This window comes from Lytechinus variegatus, chromosome 9, assembly GCF_018143015.1.
Source record: "Lytechinus variegatus isolate NC3 chromosome 9, Lvar_3.0, whole genome shotgun sequence".
NCBI lineage: Eukaryota > Metazoa > Echinodermata > Echinoidea > Temnopleuroida > Toxopneustidae > Lytechinus > Lytechinus variegatus.
Genome location: NC_054748.1, coordinates 11352332 through 11378657, shown reverse-complemented (window position 1 = coordinate 11378657; position 26326 = coordinate 11352332). Strand labels below are relative to the sequence as shown.

General features: G+C 34.4%; 1 protein-coding gene across 1 annotated transcript; it reads right to left on the bottom strand.

Moving 5' to 3' along the window:
• Nucleotides 1-10563: 10563 nt before the first annotated feature.
• LOC121421086 (prelamin-A/C-like) lies at nt 10564-26093 on the bottom strand. Its single transcript, XM_041615698.1, has 16 exons — nt 25985-26093; nt 24455-24609; nt 22589-22773; nt 21801-21989; nt 20715-20808; nt 19650-19835; nt 19019-19144; nt 18518-18738; nt 18113-18240; nt 17499-17673; nt 16851-17037; nt 16315-16434; nt 15625-15803; nt 14464-14642; nt 13936-14027; nt 10564-13285 (listed from the first exon to the last, which is right to left on the bottom strand). The coding sequence occupies exons 2-16, from the start codon at nt 24581-24583 to the stop codon at nt 13136-13138; spliced, it is 2340 nt and encodes a 779-aa protein (XP_041471632.1). The 5' UTR covers nt 24584-24609; nt 25985-26093; the 3' UTR covers nt 10564-13135.
• Nucleotides 26094-26326: the final 233 nt, after the last annotated feature.

Sequence of the window (26326 nt, the reverse complement as noted above, 5' to 3'; positions counted from 1 at the left end):
CCTATTCTGTAAAACATAGCAAAATATACTCTTACCTGCATATTTTACATGCTTCTTGTTTGATTTGATTTGATTTAATTTGATTTATAGGCCTATATGTTTTGCCAAAATCACTGTGAAGTAAACAGCTCCAGAACATTTAACCAGGATGCAAACGGTAATTTAGTATTATGATATAAACCATTTAGATTGATAAATAAATTCCGTCACTCATTATTCATCCCACATTATTTACCAAGAAACAAATACTTTATGCATTCATCATTCCTTTTTTTAGTAAGGTTAAAATTGCAATAGTTTTTTTCAATCAAAATTCGAATTATATTTCTGATTAGTTTATGAAAGGGTATCTTGTAAAGTAGCATTTTGTGGTAGAGCTCATTTGACCTCCCTTTAAATAAATCTGTTGTCGAATTGGGCGTGGTCTTGGAAGTGGGATTATCAATTGATGATTATCTAGAAGCTCAAGCACATTATATTGCTCTAAGAATACTAGAATTTAGAAAGAATTTAAGTAAAGTATAGGAGGTGGGCGTGGCCTTTGAAGTGGGGCTATCCCTTATGTCACCATAAATTATTGAGGATTATCTACAAGACAAATTACATTTGCTCTAAAATATGTTAATGGGAGAAAATTAGAAGGAATCGCTTGCTTTTTAATCACTTATCTTATCAGTATTTTTCAACATTGCATCAAGCCTGTATACATGTGATTCCAAAGTATAAGATTTTATAGATATGAACTTCGCCCTAGTCAATGATGTTCATATTTCCTGTAATTGCATTGTATTACTGTCAACAAGACAATGTATAATGGATAATTATGAAAGATATGAAGAGGTATTCTCGGAATAGGGAATCATGGGGTAGGGGTTGGGGAGGGGGCTGGTGATGTTTGATCCAATGATATATTTAAGTTGCATGGTATAGCCTTTTGGGTATCATTTTACAAAGCTAGCAATTGATCGATTTCGTCGGTTATTTTTTTGAAATTCAATTTTTATTAAACTAATCTGTTTAAAATACTGAAGCATATTCTATTACCGGCTTTACCGGAGGGGATCAGTGTGGCATTGGGCGGAAGTTTCCTTTTATAGTTCTTACTTTTCCCAGCAGTGTTACCCTTTCTTAACCCTGAATAGACTGGGCTATTTCGACGCCTAAGAAGACTGGGGAGGGGGCTGATTCACCCCCCCCCCATTTATGATCTCGGCCGCCGATCGTGTGATCGCGACGAAAATGGGCACGCGCGTTACCCATGGCATAATTTACGAAACTATAAGATCAAATTCTGCGAAAAAACCCAGTTGCTAATCATTTATGCTAATTTATGCGTAATACATGGGCGGAAATCCCAGGGGGGACGCGTCCTCCTACCAAAAATAGTAGGGGGGGACACAATATCAAATGTCCCCCCTACTATTTTTGGTCTTTGATGATGGAGAAAAATGCATCATTCACATTTGATATAATACTTGTATTTAGGACTAAATGACTTTACATTTTGGGTGAAAACCTTCCTTTTTTTTTGGGGGGGGGGGCTTGTCAAATCTTCCAGAGTGACTAAAATAAGATGAGGGGAAGACTTGGAAAATAAAAAGAGTCTTTCATGTCACTATATGAAATTTTCGCTCGCGCTTGGTGCTCGCATTGCCTGTCAGGCAATATTTTTCAATATGAAGCTTAAATATCAAGTTTGGAAGTCAATATACATTACTCATTTCACCTCGGAAATCGAACTTTCATTATTTTTTGTGATTTACAAACTGATTTTTAAAAAGTGCTCTGTAAAAGTGACATGGTCATGGTCTGAATATCGACATTTTCTGCTCGCACTGAGCGCTCGCAAATTTCGATGTATTAAGTACCTATTATTTTTGTGTATTCCATTTAGTTTGAAAAAAAAATCAAATCTGATTGTCAAAACGTATCAGCTACTCGCTCGCATTTTAATTGGCGATTTATGTATGTCTCAATATTGATTTTCATGACAGCTTATCAAAGATTTTGGCTCGCGATTTGTGCTCGCAGTAGTGGTTAAAAATATTTTGACTGATGCATTCTATTCATAATTACAAAATCGCTTGTAATGTCCAATTTTCAGGCCATAATATCAGATTTCTCGCCCTCATTTGGCATTAATAAATAAGATATTAATAATTTAACGATTAAATTGTCCCTTTTGTTTTATCTCGCGCTTAGCAAGAGGAATAGGAAGATAGTCATCATTTTCATATGACATGTCCCAAGGATGTCCCGGTCCTATGTCAAAACTCAAATAAAAATGAAAAAATGTCAGCTGTTTATCCTTATCGACCTCACAATTTTCCTACAAAGACGGTGCTTGTGATATATAGCTGAAATTGACTCTTTTCAGATTTTTCATGACAAAGGAGGTGTAGAATGCCTAGATTCTAGGTCTAAATCTGAAACACGCGCATGTTTATTCAGATATTCAACTTGTTCTCTATTTAAATCATTATCCAGTTTCAGATCGCAATATCAAAAATTTTCTGCTCGCGCTTTGTGCTCGCATTATTAATGTCGAAGATCCCCTATTGCTCATCCTTTTCATGATTTACAAAACATGAATAGAGTGTCCCGTTTTTAGGTCTAAATCTCGAATTTTTCTGCTCGCGCTTCGCTTGCATCAATTGGTTAGTTATATAGCTACCCTGTTCACAATTACGAAAATTGATTAAAATTTTCGATTCTTTTTGTAAAAATGTCAACTATTTCAGCTCGCGATTCGCGCTAGCATTATTTGATTGTTGAAATATGTAATGTCTTCATGGTTAAGTGCAAGCAGTGCTTAACAAGTACCATTTCGATCAGTTCAAATAAAAAAGAATATTTTATGACTCCCCTTTGCACTCGCATTATGAATGTAAGGACCGGGTGTAAGGAAGGCCCCCAATTACCCATCCTTTTCATGATTTACAAAACATGAATAGAGTGTCTCGTTCTTATACATCTAGGTCTAAATCTCAAAATTTTCCGATCGCGCTTCGCGTTCGCATCAATAATATTGCTTAGTTATATACCTATTACATGTTTCAGTTACAAAAAGTGCTTAGAATTTCCATTCTTTAGGCAAAAAATTATTTGCATCGGATTTGTACTCGAATTCACATTTTTGATCAATTTTGGGTCTGCATGCATTTACGAAATGTTGCGTAATTTTGGAACTGCGTTCGGGGGGTCGTAATTTTGGGACCCGAAAAGTTGCGTGAGACTTGAAAGTAAACAATCAGCTAGCAACACGGACAAAATAAATTGCACGGCGGATTTATCGCGAAAATTTCGGGGGGGGGGGGGGCTGAATCAGCCCCTAGTGTTATTAGGGTTAACAGAACCCCTATACTTGTGTCTCATGCAAATTTTAACGGTTGTTTTTTTGTGCCTTTTTAAAAAGTATTTTTCCCCCAGGAATTTGTCGGAAAATCATATTCCGTCCCCTCTTTTAGCAGACCCCTTGTAAAAAGGATCTGTTGTGAATATTATTATATCAAATCGCTCAACAACTTAAATAATATTTGGAAATGTTATTCCCATCGTTGCAACAATGGGAATGTTTGAGTAAACAACAACTGGGCGATGGGAATTTCTAATAAACGTAATGAAGATCTTTGCATTATGTATCTTATTACCACACTGTCACTACATAATGGAGGGGGGGGGGGTGCACCCTTACGATACACCCCCTGTTTGGCAGGCATAAGATAAAGAAAGGTCATCATGTTCAATATTATGTCACGTAACCCATGTATGTCTACAAAACTCGCGTGACTAATGGGTAACTATATAGTGTTCGCGCCATCTCTCTCTCAATATTTCGTATAGCGGTCTATAAAAGGTCAAAGAACTTTTCATAATCAGATAGTTTCAATATTATCAGTTTCAATTGTAAACAATGCAATTATTCATACAGTAAAAATAGAAATCATAGTCAGTTCTTGTATAGCGCATAACACATTATAAATAACGTCTCTATGCGCCTCCAAAGGACTAGGATATTTTTACCCCGGCTGTAGCTCCAAAAGCATTTCAAGGAATAAATTCCTTCCAGTTACCCATTTACCTCACCTGGGTTGAGTGCAGCATAATGTGGATAAATTTCTTGCTGAAGGAAACTACGCCATGGCTGGGATTGGGGCCGATGAAATCACTCTGATGAATAGTGTTTTAGTTTTTTCTTCTTCCTTTTTTCGATTCATGTAATTGTATTTATAATTTCAATAATTTGTCATACTAAAAATCTATGTTGAATTATATTACTCTCAATATTTTGATAGTACGAGTAGAAGAAAGAAAATGATATTTATAGCATATTGAAATAGTGAAGGGTAAGTAGTAAACAGGTTTAACCTAAGATTAAGTTTTTGAAATGTCATCACAACTTAGAAAGTATATAGACCTTGTTCATTAAACTTGGACATAAGGGTAATCAAGTATCACTGAATATCCTGCCTGAGTCTCAAGTCACACAACTAGGTCAAAAGTCATTTAGGTCAGTGAACTTGTTGGGGCATTTGTTGAATTTTCATCGTAATTTTGATATTTATGGAGCTAGTTCATGAGACTTGGTGGAAAAGAGCAATCAATTATCTCTGATCATCATGCCCGAGTATTGAGTCACATTACCAAGGTCAAAGGTCATTAGTGTCAACGAACTTCAGCCATATTAGAGGTTAAATTGCTATTATAACTTTGAAAGTTTATGGATATAGTTCATGAAACTTAGACATTTGGAAAAAAAAATTCTGGCGCTCTTTGTACGCAGATTATAATACAGAATTCCGCGCGCAGGCCGCACTAAAGATTGACAATTCATTTGTTTACAGAATTTAAGGCCAGGTTTAATGGTTTTGATTTTTAGTGTTTTCCAAAGTTTTTTAAAACATTGCATTGTATTATTCAAGTTGTCAAACTTATGGGGGGGGGGGGGAATCGGTGCTCACCACCAATATTTTTTTTAATTTTTTATTTATCTATTTATTTATTTATTTTTTTTTTTTTTTTTTGGGGGGGGTGATCTCCCCTTGCTATATTTTACTGAGATCTACCCCTGCAGCCAAGCTTACATTTGCCTGCGAACAGGTACTGACCTAATTTTGGAAGTGATTATGAAGAAATAAAGTTTCTTCTAACTTCAAAATATTCAATAGAAGATCCGGTCTTTTATTTTCTCAGGAAAAACGAAAGTGGCAAAGGATTTATCATTTTCCTCTTCCTATTTTAAAAATTCATCTTAAAAACGTCCTTCCCCAAAACTGGTAACTCTTAAGTTTGCTTGATATAACCTAGTTATAATCCTTGTTTTTTGTATATTACCCCTCCTCCTTTTTTCTCTCTTACTCTCTCTTTCACACTCGGATCTCTCTCTTAAAAAAAAGACACTCATTCTCAGCTCAATACGTGATGTGGCTATATACGGTTAATTTATTAGCGCTACAAACACGCACTATTTATACACAATACTCATATAAATCGAAAAGAAACAATTAGGCACAAATTTGAAATTTGTGGAGCATTTCATAAACAAATAGCCATTTTCCACTGACAATTTCGGTCTGAGCCAAACAGATGCAAGGATTTCAGTAGCTTACAACAAGTATTGTAAATCACCGTTGTTTCATGAAATGCTACCCTCATCAAACACACATTGCATACGGCCCAGTGCAAATTCTAGCACAAATAAAATTGACACAATAATTACGATCATTGATAAAAAAAATCTGCACATACCATTATCCATTTAGTTAAACCAGTGAAATCAACTTTATACCAATTCAATCTACTGCAGTTTTCACCCTGACAAAAAGTTAATCGTAAAATTTTTTAAAAATGAAAAAAAATATTGGTGAAGGTTTGAGGAAATTCCATCAAAGATTAAATAAAGTTATCAAATTTTAAGGGGCCTTTTGTGACGTCATATCCGCTGGCCCCTCTTATTTTTTCAATGGTTCATGATGACTACAAAATTTCTTCTTTCAGAAACGGGTTTAATAGTTTGTTTATTGATATAATGAAGATAAAACAAAAAACATTTTTAATTTTTTGAGAAATGATATTTCATCGATTTTTCTAAATTCACAATGCACAGGAAGCTGCTCACATATGACGTCACACAAATTTTAATAACTTTTTTAATTTTCTGATGGACTTCCCTCAAACCTTCAACAATATCTTTTATATATTTTTCTGCTATTTTTAGAATAAACTTTTTGGCAGGTTGAAGTTTCCCTTCATGTTTGTGAGTTACAAACTGTGGTCTAATATATGCATGGATATATACTCAATATAACACATCAAACTTGTAAATATACTCTTCAAAATAGTTTAGAAATCTGATTTTGAATGACTATTCCTTCTTTTTCATATAGAGGTAACAAAGCTAGCTTTGATTCGAGTTGAATGATCATTATTCGTCCTATAAAATGACACTTTTTGCGGTCAATTGGAAAAAAAAGCAATGTTATGAAATAGGAGATCTAAAGTAAAAAGTTACAAGATTTAAAAATCACAAATTAGGGAGACTAAAATTTATTCATTTGTAATATATTAATGGGTTATTTTGCACGATTTGAATTGTTAAGCTATCCTTCATTTCAAGCCACTATATGCAAGCCATATTTGTAATGAATACGGTCTCATCTTAATACAGAGGAACACTTTTGCTGACATTTACAACATTACATCAACTAAGATAAGATCAAGCAATGATTAATAAAAAAGGCTGTCATATAACAGAACACTTGAATGAATGCTACTTTCATAAACAAACTGCATCCTTGTAAAACAGACATGGGTAGACCTACAGGATAAATATAAAGGATATACAAAACATAATAGACTTCTTGTTAAGACTCGGTCCTAAGAGTCTTAAAATTCACAAGTGGAAGTTTACAATAAAATAGAAAATATGTTGTTGCATGCTTTTTATGATGTGCAGTTTGGGAAGGACAAAATTAAAGAAATAACGGTTCTTGAAGCAAATCACATATCAATTTATATGATAGTGAGGATGAAAACGTGACTAGTCAAAAGTTGTCATATTAGAAATTCAATGACGAACAAAGATAATCACGATTTAACCTAATCCAGTTAATTTTTCATAAAAGCCTTGGAAAAAATACAAGATTTAATTTGCCAGACTCATGCAGATCGGATTTTAAAGGAACACATAATTTTTACATTCACATATATTTGTATATATTTTCATATAATTTCAAAATCAATGTTTATGCATTTGAATACTTCTACAAAATAAATTGACCACAATTCTTTGCAAAGTTTATCATCAAATCACAAAGGTAAGAAGTGTCTTCTAATTTTCAATCTCTTTTGAAGTTATTATGGTTTGTGTACTTTCTTCATTACTCTTAAAATATATATCAAACATGATTCTTTGTTGCAGCATTCTTTGTTAATTTCAAGAGTCCAAATATAGTTCTTTTAATATATCATGTATTCACTTTCAGACTCTATATTTCTATGAATTCTGCAGGGGTCCATTCCTCCATCAAAATCTATTCCTCAAAATTTATTTCATGAACCTTCCCAAAGACCTTCTAATTACTTTAACCCGTAATCACTCTCAAAAAGCGTCTTCCATGTTACACAAAGAAATAAATTTCAAGATAGCGTTTCAATCAATCATCATTTAACCATAAAATATATTCCTTGCGTGTTTGTGTGGTCATCATGTTAAGGTCTCTAGTACTTGACAAACAGTAAGAATACCCCTAAAGGATGGATACAGCCAACACGCAAGAGGCACATCAAAATTAATTTATCACAGAAAAGAGATTCTGTTTTAGTTTCATTCACAAATAGACCTGATAGGGGGTGTGTTTACACAGAATATTAAAACTTTGAATGAGCGTTTTGAAACGTTCTTGACAAACTCACATTGAAAATACAATTCTTGCATCTTACACTTTATGCTTGAGTGTTGGGGCCATGGTTGGGGGCTATTTCAGAAAGATGCATTTGAACAAAGCAAATCAAAAACAAGACTGTAATACATACTTATTGGTTAAAAGCAAATTGAAATTATGATATACCAAGGTACGTTTATTTTGTGAATTTGACTGATTTCATTGCTCAACTGGTCTCTTTCGGAATGTTATCAATTTTTATTCTAGTGAAGCAATTGTCAAGTGCTTTGTAATGTTAGCGGCAAGGGAAAAGTGCTATATACCAAATACTCATTGGACTTTGGATGACAAATCAACTTGTAATAACTGATTTTTGGAGATGCAATTGATTGCAACACATTCTATGTAGGTCTGTCCCTTATCTCACAAGAGAACATAGATTGGGCAATCTTTTGGGGTGGTATAAATGAGGTATTGTGTGAAATGTCTTTTTAACATGTATTATGATTGTATAGGTAATGGCCTTATGCTTCTCTGTCAACTGCATAATCATCCAAGCATTTAAAATTACACTTTTGTGCAATTTTGTTTGGTGTTCAAGGTCTATTAATTATTCAAAATTAAGTAAGGATTTGACTGCTAAAATCTGCATTTCTGTTAAGCACATCTAGTACTTCAACCATATTGAAATTGATGTTTTAGACAAGGGATACAAAATCTTTTACAACTACATGTATAAGTGATAAAAAGAAAGATGTCCGTATATTTAGTATCAGATATTATTAATCTCAATCGCATTAGAAGTTTCCTGGATAAGGACACGTGTCATAATGTCGTTAGGGCTCTTGTGCTCTCCAGGCTGGACTATGGTGGTTGCTTGCTGGGGGGTATTAGTAAACAGGATCTTGGAAGACTTCAACGCCTTCAGAACAAATGTGCACGATTAATCTGTCAAAAACCAAAATGGTGTCATGCTACCCCTCTTCTAAATGAACTACATTGGCTACCTGTTTCTGATAGAATACATTATCGAATACTTCTTCAAACCTATAAGTCTCTGTCAACCACACTACCTTCTTACATTTCTTCATTATTTCAGCAACAAAGATCTACATACTCTCTTCGTTCTGCAGCTACTCCTTCCTATGTAATTTCAAAGTCCAGAAAACAGGCCGGTTTCAACTCCTTTCAATCTCTTGCCCCCCGTCTTTGGAACAAACTCCCTCCATCTCTTTGAAACCTCTCTTCTCTTAACCTCTTCAAAACATCTCATCAACAGCAGTTTGTATCCTCTGGAAAAAGCGCTATATAAATCCAATTATTATCATTGATATAAACAATGTTCTTTTGTCAAAATTATAAGACAATATCGTGGTATATTTTACAAGTCTATTGGATTAGTTTTGTTTCTTGTATAAGAATAGAAAAGATACTTAAGAAATGATAAAATATAGGTTAGGGGTCATTCGTTGAAACTGTGCCTATTGAAATTCAATTGTGGTGATTAAGGGCCTTTTCACACGTGATTCTTGAGTCATTGTAATGATGATCGTCTTTAGAATCATCTTTTCACACACTTGAAAACTGCATGTGATTTGAATTTCTGAGCGAAGGCAGTATGTATCTTTGGTGACTTGTCAATCAAAGCACTGCATCGCAAATAAGCTATGATGAGCGTATGACAATTGTATAATCTATGGAAGTGCTTGCTAAACTTCGTCATTAGCCTCATTTTTCATTGGAATCATCATTCAAATTATAATTTTTTACCGTGAGATAATGTGGTAAGACACATGCAAAGTGGTTTGGTATCGCCCTACATTACAAGTTTCTGAAATAATAGCACACTTCAACAGGTAATGTCTTAGGGGGATTTGCAAGAAATTCAAATTGCCATTGATTGCAAATATCAATGCAAGTTGACTTTACAGAAGATGAATCATTTCTAACCAAATAAATTCATACTTGGTTGAAACAAACAGGCATTTGCAAATGTGCAATAACATGTGAGAATTATGGTCTGACTTTAAAGACTTCAATTTGAATTGTGATTGATAGTAAGGTTTGTGCAATATACCCTAAAATAATTAATATATCTAGATAGAAATAAGGATGTACATGTAACATCTTTACTATTTCAAAAGAATATTATCCTTGTTGCCTATTTCCAAATCATATTGAGTTACTTTTCAAGTTGAACTTTTTTTATCCATAATCTATAGTCTTAATATGTATAAAAAATTAGCCTTTGTCTTCAGTCAAGCAAGTAGTCTTTTTAAAGCACTGTTGAGATTATCAGAATTCTTATTCATTTTTAGTACAAATAAGACGAACAGTATTTCCTTTTCAATTTTATGAAAGTCATGATCAGTTCACCCATATCTTATTATAAAATCCTCTCAATTCTGCTTTATTTCAAGACTTACAAGTAAAAACTTTCTCTTTATATCTTCAGAAATATCCATACACGTATAGATAGACTAATAGCATAATTTAACAAGGATAGGGTTCATACGTCAGTGCAACTCATTGGGTATTGATATCATACAATTGACAAAGAAAATGTTGCATCCAGAGACTTCGACAGGACGTTAAGTTTTGCATATCCTATTTTCTTCATAAAAGCTTGAAATTTCCTCCAAAGGTGAAGAATATTATGCAAGCTTAAAAATCAATACCACGGAATAACCACAAATAAATATTCATTTCACGATATATTCTATTTTAATACAATACTGTAAATACAATGAAAACATCCAAATTCATATAGGTTATAAGAAAAACACTCTTCATAATTTTGCATGAACTATTATCAAAATCTGTGCTGAGATGTGCTAAAAAAAAAAAATGAAAATTTGCTCTCTTACAACAAAAGCTGAAAACCAAAGTGCAATAAAATGCTGCTCATTCATATCAATATGAAATGTGTCACTAAAGCTGACTATTTATTTCAAATTTAATATTTGTGCTTGTGGAAAACGCTAAAAAAAGCTCTAAAATTGGACAGTAAGATGCATGATTTTTAATAAAAATAAAAGCTTGATCTATTCTGATTACTTATGTCAAATATATGCATTCCTGGTTTTCTATTCACTCATAACAAATCTGTCTAATATTTGAAATATTAAAGAAAATACATCCACTATACATTTTTTGCAGCAACATTAAGAAATGATTGTTTCTCACACAGGTTTGTATTTAACCTACTGATGTAATTCTCACTATATATTATGAATCCATCAATTTCAGATGCTTTCACCGTGAATGCATCCAGTCCTATGTCTAGAACCATGCTTGTAGAATTTGAGATAATAGTATATTATCTTACATATTCAACATATGTATTAAATAATATTACATATTCAACATATGTATTAAAAACTAATATTGTAAAACATTATGAGATATCTGTTCATTTTTTTTTAATTTATAGCTACCATGTTTCAATAATTTAGCAAAAAATGTTTTTAATCAAAAGGGTGGTGTTTCAAAGCTGTTTTTAATTTACACACAAATATGTACAAGACTGGTGTTACAAGAAACAAGGCTAATGATTCTGCTTGACAAACAAAAATGATTTATATGCATGTCAACAACAAGAATTCCAATGGTAAAAGATCAGATTACAATTTTAGAGGATGGGAATGCAATAGGGTAGTGGGGGGGGGGGTTGGTCAAACACCCCTTAAAATTTCCAAAAGCAAGGAAAAACGAAGAGAAAGAGAATTGATCATACCCCCTAACTGAAAACCCTGGCTACAGGCCTGGAATGGGAATTGCAGTGTCCAAGTCACAAGTTGAATGTAAACTTGTGCGGAATATACAAACAGCTCTCTGAAACACTGGCCCTGATATTGAAAATTACTTTCATACTTTTACAGATTTGTCTACATAATTCAGTAACAAACTACTTAAATTACATTTTGTTTATGTAATGGCACAAAGTTGACATATCATATTCAATAAAATATGCTTTAGCTAATCATGAAAATTTGCAAGTTATCTTTTTCTAACTGACTTTTGAAATAATATTTCTACACTTCATGGCACAATAATTATAATGAAAAAAAGGACAAAAAATTGCTTACTTGGCAGATTTGCATATATCAATTTGAAGCAAAATTATTTGTACAAGTAATCATGGCACAATAATATATATGTGATCGACTGTTACAATAAATGATAAAATACAATTATATTTTCCACATCAATATGCAGCATAATTGCCACCACAAAGAATTCAAAATTAGTAATATTTACAAAATATAGAACTAGAATTTGTTTGTTATTATACACAATTTGTTGTATTACATGAATATTGGATTAAAAATATTTGAAATTTACAAATAAGCCTTGTGATAATAGATAATACTAAATAATTCAAGAAAAAGGAGAGGATTTGCATAAACATATAATACTTCAGAGTTAGTTTGCATAATTATCAATACAATATAATTTGCATAGCTTCAGCTGAAAGACAATTACAAACAAGAATCACATATTTTCATGATTGGTATATCAAGAACAAATATGTTACTGCAATACATTAATCAATTAATATTTAAAAACAAAGACATGATATAGATACTTTAAATACTATGATTTGATCATAGAAAACAAAGTTCTGGACGGAATAAGATGAATATTTTTTGCACACATTTAAAGGCATTTAAATAAAAACGAATAAGATTTCAGAATAGAATGGATAGTAGATATCAACAGAGTTAAAGATACAAGATGTGGATATGAATACATATATATGATATAAAAAGTTTCTTGAGCACGAGAACACATCATTGTAGGGTGTGACAGAAAGATTGCTCACTCTTAATTGTTTTAGAAGAGAGCAATATCCTATTCACCCATTGCATGGCATACCACTGAGAAGGGGTGTGGTCAACATCTCAAACATAAGTCAACAAGTGGGAGTGGCTCTACAACTGATCAGGGGTGTGGCCATCATCATAATCTTTTGAAATAAATGGGAAGGTAGGACTGACACAACTCAGGGAGGTCTGTAACATCTTATATATTTAACATTTCAATTTCAAGACAACAATAGGAGTGGTGCAACATTGATATTGGGTGTGGCCTACCATGACCTTATTGAGGTGAAGAAAGAGGGGTGTGGCAAACAGCTGATGGGAGGTGTGGCCATTAGATACACAATGACATGATGGGAGCTCTCTTTAATCTTGATATTTCAAAACAGTCGGGGTGTGGTTATTTACATGGAGGGAGTGTCCTACATCTCACCATGATGATATAACAGGTGGGCGTGGCATCGGGGGCTTGAAGCTAACCTTCTGTCCCCCATCTAATTGACTGAGTTGGGCGTGGTGCTGTTGGTGGGGTGACATGAAGGGGCTTGGTTGTGCGCTATAGCGAATGCTGCCACCACCCTATCAATATTAAATATAAAGAAAATATTAAAATACATAATTATAGTCATTCAAAGATACTAAGTACCACAGGGTAGGCAGAGGATGACTTTCATATGGTTTTTCAAGTAGTAAAAATATGTGATAAAAAGAAAAGAACAAAAGAACAGAATGAGAAAAAGGGAAGAAAGAAAAAAGGAAGACAGAGTATAAAAATAAGTAAAGGTCGTGTAAGTCTCCACTTGGGAAAAAGAAGATGTTCCACTTTTGGTAGCTTGGCCCCCAATCTTCCATTAAAATACAAGTGCATTGCCCCTGCTCAGAGAATAATAATAGCAGGACCTGCTGGGAGAACAGTTTTCAGAACTGAAGTGGCTTCCCTGGGTAAATATACCTATATTATTATTATTAGAAGGCTTTTGAAATAAAATATATCCATACTCAACTACAATTTTTCAGAAAAGCTCATGACTGAAAGAATGGATAATTACTGTTTTTTTATTTAATTAATGTAAAAACAAACAATAAGAAAAACCTTGCTCCAACTAAATGAAGAGACATAGAAGTCGGGTCTTTGATTAGATCTTATTCTCTAACTTCAACTGCAGTGAGAGGGCGCCAGATAGGTTATTGTAAACTCAGGCATCTTATATCTTAACTTCAACACTTACCCTTGAACTTCCTGCAGATGACGGGGCAGACTTCCTTAGTGCTGCAGATCCCATTCTGCTACCTGGTGCCCCGGAACCTGCATACAGTTCTCCTGGAAGAGCATAAGAATAAAGGTAATGTCAAGGCAAGAAAGCTTAATGATTATTGGGATGTTGCAAGAAACTTGCATGAAAAGTTTGCGTCAAAAAACCAATTGCAATTCTGGCAATTAATTGCACTTAATTGCTTGTCTGCTTCTCACAATAGAGATATAATACAATTTGTTCTAAAAACAACTGATATATTAATTATATATTAGCATTAATTGATTTGAAACATTTTCTTGCAACAGATCCTGTCTTTATGTTGTACCTCCAAAAACATTTTGTGCATTGATAAACAAAAATAAATTTGAGAATTTCAAACCCCTGAGTAATATTCGAGAAAACACCTTTATAAGAAATGAAAAATAATTTTTTCAAAGTCCATAAAATGGGCAGGTGAATAGGATTTCAGTTCAATGTAAAAAAACCCTTTAATATACATACCAGGAACAGGATCTGGAACCGGTTTAGAGTTCTGGGACCTGGTCTGTCTACATGTGCTGCTATTATCATTGCCATTGGTCAGTACCCTAGGCTGACCAGTGGAAGGGTGCGTTGATTCTCCACTATAGTTACCATGGGGGTGCTTGGCTGGTGACAGTGAAGGAGGATCTTGCTTCTCTCTACAATCAAACATAATGGTACACCAAGAGTAATAATTATACTTGCTTATATAGCGCTTGACACTATTACTCTATCAGAAGTTGCCAAGTTACTCTGGCCTTGGTAGAGCAGCTGTTAGGCATGCTGCGTTTCAAGGAATAAATTCCTACCACGTACCCATTCACCTCACCTGGGTTGAGTGCATCACAATGTGGATAAATTTTTTGCTGAAGGAAACTAAGCCACGGCTGGGGTTTGAACCCACGACCCTCTGTTTCAAAGTCCAGAGACTAATCCACTGGGCCACAACGCTCCACATTGTGACTAGTGACTCAAATACCACTATGTTGGATTAGAATATACAGCAATTACTCCAATTACAAATCAAGGGTGTTGCAAGAAACTTATGATCAATTGCACATCGTTTTGGGACCCACAAATCAATGATATATCTTGCAATTGATTGCTGACCTGATTCTTGCTACATAGCATGTGAACTGATTTGCTTTGATTAATGCTTAATGAAAGTAGTTGCAGTAAAACACTGATTTCATGAGAAAGTCTGTAAAAGCAAGGTTAAGTATTACTATATCATCGTGGATCTAGATCTGCTACAGTTAAATAAACTGAACTTTGTGAAATCATAAAATCTAAAAGCTGAAAAACGATACACACTGAAGTTTGCCAACACAGATAGGCACACGTGGGATAGTGTATATCATTATTGCTGGAATAAAGACCCGACTGAAGTGCCCGAATCCGCTCTTATTTTGCTTATTTCTCAGCAATTACACAATTTCTTCCAGAATCCTTTGGCACATATTTTTTTATTCATACAAACAGGCACTTGGGTGGTCATTATATTGGATTCTGTAAAAAGTCATTTTGAGATTGTTACCACAACTTGCATTTATCTTTAATACTGATCTACAAATATTGTAAAATTGCTTGCAAATATTTTCTTGCAATGCCCCCTTTGAGTGGCTTCATCCTGTTACTGACCTTTTTAAGACGGTGGCAGGCCTGCCGTCAATCTCCACTTCAAGCTCTGGATGAGGGTTAGAAGCTCCGCCCTCGTACTCCTGATCCAGGATGTCATGACCTGCTGAGCTATCTGTATCACCATCAAATGATCTTGCAGTCTTTGTAAAACGGTGAGCAGCAGTGGTCCATGCGATAGCCTGCATTGAAAATAAAACATGGCTTTGATATCATGCTTTAACTATTTTTTGGATTAGCTAATCATTTCTTGGGCACACCAAGAATGCAAATAACCACCTTGGCAAATGAACTGAGTGCTTGATGGGGAGTTGAACCTCAGATCATGTGATAACTGAATAACCAAAATACAATATCATGTAGCCTGAAATGGCATTGTATTACTGTGTATGGTAATTGTTTTACCTGATTGCTAAGATAGCATGAATGATTTTAAGCAGGCTTTCAGAGTATCAAAGGCAAAGTCAAGGCAAGTTTTGAGGAACCTGATAATGAGGATAAATGCCTAACCAAAGGGCACTAGCACACCGAGTGGGGATTGGACCGAGGTCACCGGAATCCCAAACTCCTGCTCTTCCAACCAAGTTATTGCAAGACACTGAACGTTCATTTTGGGAGTAAACAAGTTTCTGGAAAATTGTCTTCAAGGAATGTTGTTCCTCAAAAACATTCTCCACTATGATAAGGACCTACCTGTCCATTAGGTTTACACAGAATGGTTGTACATTCTGGACCTGTTCCCCATTTATGCTGCTCCTTCCAAAGAAAGTCTGTAGGTGGGTTGTGATGGGCTAGACTGGATGCTGACCACACCTAAACCATTTCAAAGAAAACAAAATCAAATTAGCCATGGAAATAAAAATATATAGTCATATTAATATTATATTTCTTCTTTTAAATCATAGGTAGATTTCCTTTTGTGAGAACCAAAAGGTGGCGCTGTGTGCTATATAAGTAGCCACTACTACTGTTATTATGATTTAATATCTTCATCATCATCATCCTCATTATCATCATCTTCATCATTATTACTTATATTATTATTATTATTATAACTATACCAACAATGAATTTCATGTTAATCTTATAATATCCTTTGAAAGCATGCACAAAATCAGCAAAAATAGTGCTATAAAGATGACATGGGAAAATAATCTGCTACTGCACTGAAAAACAAGATGTAATTTCTGCCATAGTTTCTTTAGGATTTAACATCCAGCAGATCTTACCGTAATGACAGATCCAGGTCTAAAGCGTGTTCTCGGAGGGAAGCGAAACACAGCGACAGGATGGCCACCGATATTCTGTTGGATGAGGAAACCACCGACCTCAACGTCCTCGTTGCCTGAAGCGTTGAAGAGACGCACAAACTTGCCATCTTCATTGATCTCAAGGATTTTCAAGGAGCTTGTTGCACTGTTAGAAACAAAGTAGAGGTGACTTTAAATATTCTGAAAGACCCTGTCACATTGCTCTGTGATGTTGCAGGGGTGCTGTCCATGTAAAGTTGGTGGGGTGTGGGGGGGGGCCCTCTTTTGCACATATGATCAATATAATAAAGCATACACATCAGCTCTCAGTGATCAAGCTACATGCATAAGCTTTATGTACAGGGCCCTGGTCATAAATAAAACATTCCTTAAAGTTGAGATTTCCCTTTTTGGCATTCATCCATGCAGGCCCCTCATTATGGAATTCCCTCCCACGTACGAGAGATCCGAGATAGCAAAAGTGTTGATACATTTCAGATTAAGCTAAAATGATTTTGTGTTACGTGTTTTTGCTATGAAGCTTCATATTACAAAGCTCTAGTCATCAAAGAAAGAAGACTTTCCACAGATATACAAATTTTATATCCTGAATGATGTTTTGTTTACCTTGATGTTGCAGTGGTGTAGTCATGTGAGATTGGTGTTGGACTAGGTGGTCCAGTTCTAGCCTTGATGATGGGACCAATGGTCTTCCTTTGGGTTAGATCACCAAACATAGCATCAAAGTAGTCCTTGCCCTGGCCCATGGTGGATAGGACTGGTACCGAGGCTGGTCTAGTGCCTGTCAATTCAATTTAATTTGATTGGATTACATCATGGTTCTTTTGAATTCATATCTATCAGTTAAAAATACAAAAATCTATTTACGGTTTCCAAATCAATCTTATGTCTTGCAGTGAATTTGAAGTTTGGAAACCAATTTTGTTGATCAGCTTCCTGCAAAAATGAGTTTAAACTGATTTGCAACAGCTAAAATTGATACATCAATTGTAAAATTGCAATAGATATATGCAATTGATTGCAATTTTTTCTTACAGCAATCCCTATGATAGCTGCACGTAGAGTGAAAAATGGCATTTTGATGGTGTATATGTGCCAGATGATAAAAAAGTGAAATAGGGACTTGAAAAAACAAAATAGCCATTAGGCAAAAGCAAATTGACCCCCATATATTCTGGTCAAATAGCTGAGTTAAATAAGTGTTTGTTATTGTGACTTACTGCGAGGGCTGGTACTCCTAACATATGAAGCTGAAGGATCCACAGTGGCTGGCCGATGGTGAAGGGGTGGACTAGGGAGGGTGACTGTTCGGGCTGGGAGTATTGATGGTCCTGGGATGTTTGCTAACCTACAGGTTAAAGGTCATAAAATTACTAAATTATAACATATACTCAATATGTGCATAATATATTCAGGCCTCACAATAATATGGACTAACAGGCAGGTTTTAATACTTGAATGATTTGTCATCGTACTGGTCGATATTTCTTTTCAATGCTAGTCAATTATCACCGGCAAAATATTGCCGAGTCTGAAATTTCATTACATATACTGTGCTTTGATCAGATTATAAAAAAATCTTGAATTTGAATGTTAATATTTGATTTATTGTGATATATACTTACTTTCTCTCCTCTTCCAAAAGCATGCCTTTAAGAGCTTCAAGCTCCACCCTCATTGGTTGCTTAGCATCAGTTGCCTTGGTAATCTCCCTCATCTTTTCAACGAGGGCCTCCTGCATATCTCTTAGTTTGTCTTCCAGATTGCGGATGTGAGCAGCTGTTTTTTCGCGCTCGATTGACACAGTATCCCGTAGGTTACGGTTAGCATTCTCAGCTGCAGTGAGCTGTTAGAAACAAAAAAAGGAAATAATTTTTAGGGTATTGCTTTCATCCCACCGCTGCCACCAAAAGTACAAATGCTTGTAGGTGTTGTTATCATATGATTTATTCTATTATTATTTTTTTCATATTCATCATCATTATCATTTCATTATTATCATTATCATAATTATTATTATAATCATAATTTTTATCACTATTATAATCTTTGTGATTCTTATGATCATTATCAACATTACTCCGTCATCATCAACTTTACTAAATTTAGATAACACAATGATTTACCTGATTGTTCAGCCTGTTGAGGTCACACTGTTGTTCTTCAATCTTTGTTCCGAGTCTCTTGTTCTCATTGCCCACATATTCAAGCTCTGTAGCATCTGCATCAATCTTGTTCTTCAATTGTTGAATCTATTTATTCAAAGGAAATGTAGTTCAAATTAATTGACCGTTTCGTTCTGGAACTGGGTAGTCCTTACACAAATACAGAATCCAAAGTCAATGGGTAAACTCGTTGCCCACTGTTACTCTGAGGGGAAATTAAATAATTGCCAAATTTTCATTCAAACCCCACTTCAATGTTGGAAAATGGATTGATGCCCACAATCCATTTTGAGAAATTTTCTGCTCAGCATGCCATCAATACAACAAGTTGAGAATTGTCTCAGATTTAAGAATAACAGCCTGGACAAAACTGTTTTTGAAAGAAAACTCCCAAGTTGTATCAACACTGTAACAAAATATACTGATACTTCACATGGATATGATGCCTACACGGTAGTTCATGAGTCTGTTTTATCAAGACATACACACAATCTAAACTTTAAAATAATTTACTATCAAATCAAAATCTTTCATTTAACTTAACTTTTACTGATAACAGGTATTATGACACAGTCCCTGATAAGTTACTTACATTTCTATGAAATGTTGATTCTGATTGCTCCTTATATTTTTGTAGTTCTGCGGCAGCTGCTGCTCTCACGTTAGCCAAGACCTCTTGAAGTGTGTTATCAGGACGACTGAGCTCCCTCACTTTTCCTTCTAATTGGAGTATTCTATTGGCTTCATCTTCTAGTCTGTTTCGCCATTCATTAGTTTGCTAAAAACATAATAGTAATAATAATAACAAAAATAATAACAACAATAATAATGATAATAATATTAATAATAATAGTAATGAAAAAAAATAATGATAATAGTAATCACCATCACCATCATCATCATCAACCAATTAACCATATAACATGTAGCTATAACCTATTGTGAAATAACAAGTTCATCGTATGTAAGTTGCTAAAGTTAAAGCAATTTTTCAAACTGAATTATGCATACATGTGGTATGATTTATCTCCTCTCGATCAAATTTTGCCAGAGTTATGAATATTTTTAGGATCTCAAGAAACTGACAAATATCTAGACTCCCCAATAGGTTCATTAGGCTAAAGCCAGGGTAATAATAATAATAACAATGCGCCTTACAATAGAATATTTCTAGATAGTTGGCGCTATATAAATGGCTATTATTATTAATGGTATCTTGTAATTTGGAATTATAGAATAAAAGAAAACAATGTAACACAAAACTATATTAACAATGTAAACTACAGGAGACTCTGCCTTAGTCAACCTATCAATAATAAACCTTTCATAATGTCAAAGTATTTTCTTCAGACTGTAATATATATCCAAAAGTGTTGGTTAAACTTAATTCTAATTTGGATTTCATCTAGTTGAAACTGAATTCTGTGTTCCAAAAGGATTGACATTAGCAGATTCACCTGAGTTCCTTTACGCAAATTTTAGCAATTAATTGAAAGCTTGATTTTCACAATTAATTGTACATTGTAGTCAATGCAATCAGTGGTAAGAAAAAAAATCTTCTATGATCATTTTACAGCTTTGTGTTATGGGCCCCTCTAATTGTTAAATGCACTTGAGTATAAACATTTATAGATGGAATTGGTGATTTGATACTTACTTCTTTATGTAGTTGTTCTTGAAAGTCAAGTTTCTTCTGAAGGTTGTTCCTAGCATCCTGAGCCTCTTGCCTTGCTACCATCTCTCGGTCCAAGCTATTTCAAGTAAAACAAATGATATCCATCAAATGAGAATAAAACACATGAAATAAGTTGAATTGTACAAAAAAATTAAAGAAACTCACATTGAGGGTTTGAAAATGACTGCACTCAACCCAGGTGAGGTAAATGAGTAGCTTAGCCAGGTAATAATAATAGCAGGGCCCGCAGGGAAACAGTTTTCGGAACTGAAGTGGCTATCCTGGGTAAATATGCCGTTATTATAATAATGATTGAATGAGCATTATGTGAGTTGAATGCAGAGATCACTAATGCTATGGAGAATCTTCTGAAGAACTTGTCATATTATAATATAATGTCTCTTTGTGCATACAAAGGACTCAGGTATTACTACCCAGGATTGTTATAGCGCACAAGCATTTCAAGGAGAACATTCCTGTGATGTACCCATTTATCTAGCCTGGGTAAAATGAAGTACATTGGGGATCAATTTCTTGCTGTTAAAAAGAAAGTATGATATGCCACAGCTGGGATTTGAACCCACAACCCTCCATTTCAACGTCCAAAGACTAATCCACTGGGCCACGACACTCCACATTAAGTAGTTCAAATACTTGTAATATGTATGTGATTTCACACAGATTCTAGTATGACTTCAAGTTATACTTCAGCACCAATATGCTCATATTATTTAACACATATCTTGTTGGTGAAAATACGGTAGCACGCACACCCTATTCATTATCTGACCAATGCACTGATGTGTTACATTCAACAAGCAATCAGAATCTAATAGAGCATTGCAAGAAACTTAAGTTCAATTGTGAATTGTAAAGTCCCCAAATCAATTGTCATGAAACATTATCAGAAGTTGAGTTTTAACTGAACGCAAGTCAATAAAACATTTGCAATTTATCGAAGGAATAACGCTTGATTTAGAATTGGATTGCAATGCCTAATACATTGTAAATGCGATTTTCAATCTTCAATCTTTGTGAAATACACCCCTGCACATAACAACATCTCACCCTCTTTGGGTATCTTCACATTTTCGTTGTGATGCTCCAAGATCATCTTCTAAATCTCTCACTCTTCGTCCCAGTTCCTCTGCCTTTCCTTTGGCCTGTTGGAAGTCCATGTCCCTCTGAGCACAAAGACGCTGGAGATTGTCGATCTCACCGTCGAGAGCCTTGTTCCGATGGTTCTCAACTGACAACCTACACCAAAGCAATTCAAGAGAAATATTAATTGAATGCTTAATGACATTACGATGTATGCTTGAAAATTTGAATTTCAGGATCGCAATGGTAGGATTATAAATGATAGTCTCATTAACATATTTATAAAAAAGAGGGCACAGAAAGTTGTTTTAAACTTGAATTCTTAAGAATTCCTGGCAATAAAGAGTTATCAATACTCAAATAAAGATTGAAATAACATACCCCCTCTCCCCACCATTTGAAAACAAAGCCCCCCATCCCCCCCAAAAAAAATTGATAATACATAAAACAAAATAAAATAAAAATAGAAATAAAATAATGAATAGATTATCCAAACATCTAAAATTAGGAAGAATGATCTTTCAAATAAGGGAAGGCATGCAAAGTGGCAAGATTTTTGCAGGGGGGGGGGGACGAAGTACCCCATATTTGGACACATGGAAACAAATTATGTATTGGAAAAGTGATAATCTTTACACTACTTGATTATTAAATTAATCATTACGACCAAAAGGGATGGATGGGAGAATATGACACAGATAATAATAAAAATAACAGAATTCTGAAACAGAAAATGGCTGAATCCCTCTCTTTACCTATCCTGTAAATCGGTAGCTAGAACACCATTCCTATGTGCCTGTGTCTCAGCATTATTCTTCAATGTAGTAGTATCTTCAAGCTGTCTTCTAAGGGTATTTAGTTCCATGTCATACATGTTCTTAAGTGAAGCCACCTCATCCTCTAAAACTCTGATGGAGTTCAGTAATGCTGATGAATCAACCTGATCAAAGTAGTAGAAAAGGTAATAATAATACTTATGTAGTGCTTAACACACACTTCATTCAGAAGTCTCAAAGTGCTCTTCAATAAAAATGCAGTATTACATAGGGGCACAGGTTAACTTTGCCATCAGATTGTCCACAAGGGCCCTCAAAAAATTTAATAAAAGCCCTGGAAATTCCAAAATGGTGCAATGCCAATTGTAAATCAATTTAGGTTGATGAACCCAAAACTTAGCCCCGTAATTTTTTCAAAAATTATTTTCCCCCCTGGTTTCAAGGAATAAATTCATGCTAGATCCCCAGATCACCTAACCTGGGTTGAGTGCAGCAATATATGGACAAATTAAATTTCTTGCTGAAGGAAACTGATGCCCAGGGCAGGATTTGAATCAATGACCCTTTGATTAAGAGACAGGAGTCATAACCACAAGACCATGATGCCTCTGATAGCATTTCTGATAGTATTTCTTGTAAAGTAGACTACAAAATATTGTAGAACATTGTGTCCCTGTGAATTAGTCTTCTGGCTTTAAAACAGAGAACCCTGGGGTCATATTCCAGCAAGAAATCAATCCCCATTGTGTTGCACTCAACCCAGGTGAGCTAGGTATTGGGTAAATGAGTACCTAGCAGGATATGATATGCTTCCTCAGTGTCAAAGGCGGAGGGGCTATCAGGGTAATAATATCCAAGACCTATCCATTGCCTTTGCTAATGTGATTGTGATTAGAAAGAAATTTGATTTGCTGGCCTTGAATTATATATTTTTGAGGCAAAGTCACTTAAAAAAATGGCAATTTATTACAGCACACTTGGAAAATATACTTGATGTTCACTTGTTATACTTTGCTTACCGGTATTTTGATTTTTTTGTCTTTCTTTTTTTTCTCATTGATAATAATTTTAATTTGTTGACTATTGTATGTATTATTTTGTTATGTTTTTAAATTGATAAGGGCCCCTTGGTAAAGCATTTTTTAACTGAAAGGGCTACCCTATCAAAATAAAACAACAGATAAAATAGATAAATTTATATATGTATAAATAAAGGGCAAACAAATGAATTGAGGGCAATCATTCAATCTTTGAACTATTATCAGTAGCCAGTAGGTAACAGAAACTGCTCAAAACATTTATTTTCTTTATTACTATTTAGCTTCTCATAACCAACTGAAATCATGGTTTTATCAAGGGATACAAGCACAATACTATTCTATACAGAGAAAAATCAATTTTCAGATCGAAACACCATTTCAGCCCAAACAACATTTGTTTCCATTACCAGTACCATTATCATCAATAATGTCAACAACTTATATTCAATAAATTCTTATTATCATTGTTATATTCATTTTACTACTACTACTACTACTCTACTACTACTACTACTACTATTTCTACTACTACTTCTACTACTACTACTACTACTATACTACTACTACTACTACACTACTACTACTACTACTACTACTACTACTACTACTACTACTACTTCTACTACTACTTCTAATTCTACTACTACTACTACTACTACTATTACTGCTATACTACTATACTTCTACTACTACTACTACTCCTACTTCTATTACTACAACTAATATCACAATTACAACATATATATGATCATTATTATCCATTCCTAAATTTTCCCTGAAACATGCTGGCTTAACTTTTATGTACCTTATTTGCTTGTTCACGAATCTTCTTCACTTTTCCTAGGTAATTTTGCATCCGGTCATTTAGTTCAGCAAGCTCCGCCTTCTCCTGTTGCCGTGACAGCGGCGCAGGAGGGTAGATAACAGCACTCATGATGACGAGCTGCCTTCACATATACTCTGTTAGGGATTAATGGAAAAAATTAAAAATATTCATCAATTTCATTAAAACTGATGCTTTAGTTCTCATTAAAATTTCAAAAATGTAGAGCATTAAATATCAATTTGTGTACATGTATCATTGTATGCACCTATTATTTGATACACTCAATTCATGTGAATAAAGATAGAAAACTTAATACAAACACATATACTACGTGCATTAGCACTAGCAGTGGATGAACTGAAAAAATGCAGAGGTCTGCAGTCGAGTTTCCAGATCTTTCATCCAAATAATTGTTTGTATTTCTTCCAGTAAATATTTTCATATAAAGTTTAATTTGGATAATAAAGTAAAACTCAATGGAAAAGAACAAAGAGAAACAATAAGAAGCATAATTGGCAAACCATCAAATCTGCTGTCCAGAGCAAATTCTCGACTTTATGTACTTTAGTAACCATGAAAATATTTTCTTTAGTTCAGGCCACCATTTGTTGTGTTTTCATAGTGCAGAGGCTTATCTGTAAAGCGCTTAAACCCACAAAAAAAGAAGATTTATGTATACAGTATCTGTATTAGATCTTGCTCAACACTTGGTCTCAGGAAATATACAAAAAGCCTACTTAGGCATGTGCTTTTATTAATTGCCAACATGTGATAAAATTGTGAATTAATTACATTAAAATAAAATTGTCAATTTTCTTAACTTCATTCAATTCATTTATTTCACTCAATAAAAATAACATATATACAGGTAAATACGAAATACATGACAATTAAGATAGAACAAAACAAATTAACGAAAAAGATACTACATGTACAGTAGTCAGTAGTGTACAAAACATTCTTCGAGTGTGGATTGGCATTAAAGATCTGTTGGATCTTAGTTTAGTTAGAAGTTCCATTCATTTCATTGTCATTGGATTTTTTTTTTCAAATTGAAATAATTACTTCAGCATGATAGTAATCAACAACTTAAAAAGTAAAAACTTAATAAAAATGTGATCACTCCGTCTCTAATGCCTTTGACTTTAATACAACTGTACAGGAAATGGTTCCACATGTGATAATTATGAATAATAAACACAATATGCTCATATTGTAAAACAATTTGTCACTTCATACTACAGCCAGCGCCAACCAACATCTGGCCTTCGCATAATACATCGGTACAACCCACAACACAAGCAAAGCTATATCAAGCAAGTCAATATATTCTCGGTCTGGGTAATGGACGTAAACATTCAGCGAAAACTGTCCCAAGCAAAGGCCAAAACAAACAGAAACCCGTTGAAAACATATTGACATCTTTCTCGCATTTCTTAATTTAAAACAACACCCTTAAAGGCCTTATACCAAAAAATCTGGAAAATCAAGTTAAAAAATAAAACTTACCGTATGTCCGTGAAATACTATTCCCAACAAGATAACACGTTTTGAGAATCACTTCGCATGGATTAGCCGTCGCTTCGCTCACTTCACAGACAATAGACCGGTAGCTAGGGCGGCTATTGTCTGGTTTCTAAGGGTTGCCAGCCAGATCAGCGCGGGTCGTATCGCGATGTTCAATTAACATAATTGGTTCGACCCCCGATCGAGGAGACAGGTGCATGACCCGGAAGAGCAATGCAACTTCCTGTGTGCGAAACTTTTCTTTCAAATAGGAACCGAGAAGAACATCGGCTTGATATAAAAACATGCCCCCACCCGGGAAGCGTGGGTGCTGAGCACCCCTAA

Bases quoted from the DNA above. Each gene is read 5' to 3' on its own strand.
- LOC121421086 (XM_041615698.1), bottom strand. From the start codon at position 24,583: ATGAGTGCTGTTATCTACCCTCCTGCGCCGCTGTCACGGCAACAGGAG. The intron at 17,674-18,112 runs GTAAGTCACAAT...TTGAATTGACAG, and splicing joins TAGGAGTACCAGCCCTCGCA to GCACTAGACCAGCCTCGGTA. The intron at 16,435-16,850 runs GTAAGATCTGCT...GAAATGGTTTAG, and splicing joins GACCTGGATCTGTCATTACG to GTGTGGTCAGCATCCAGTCT.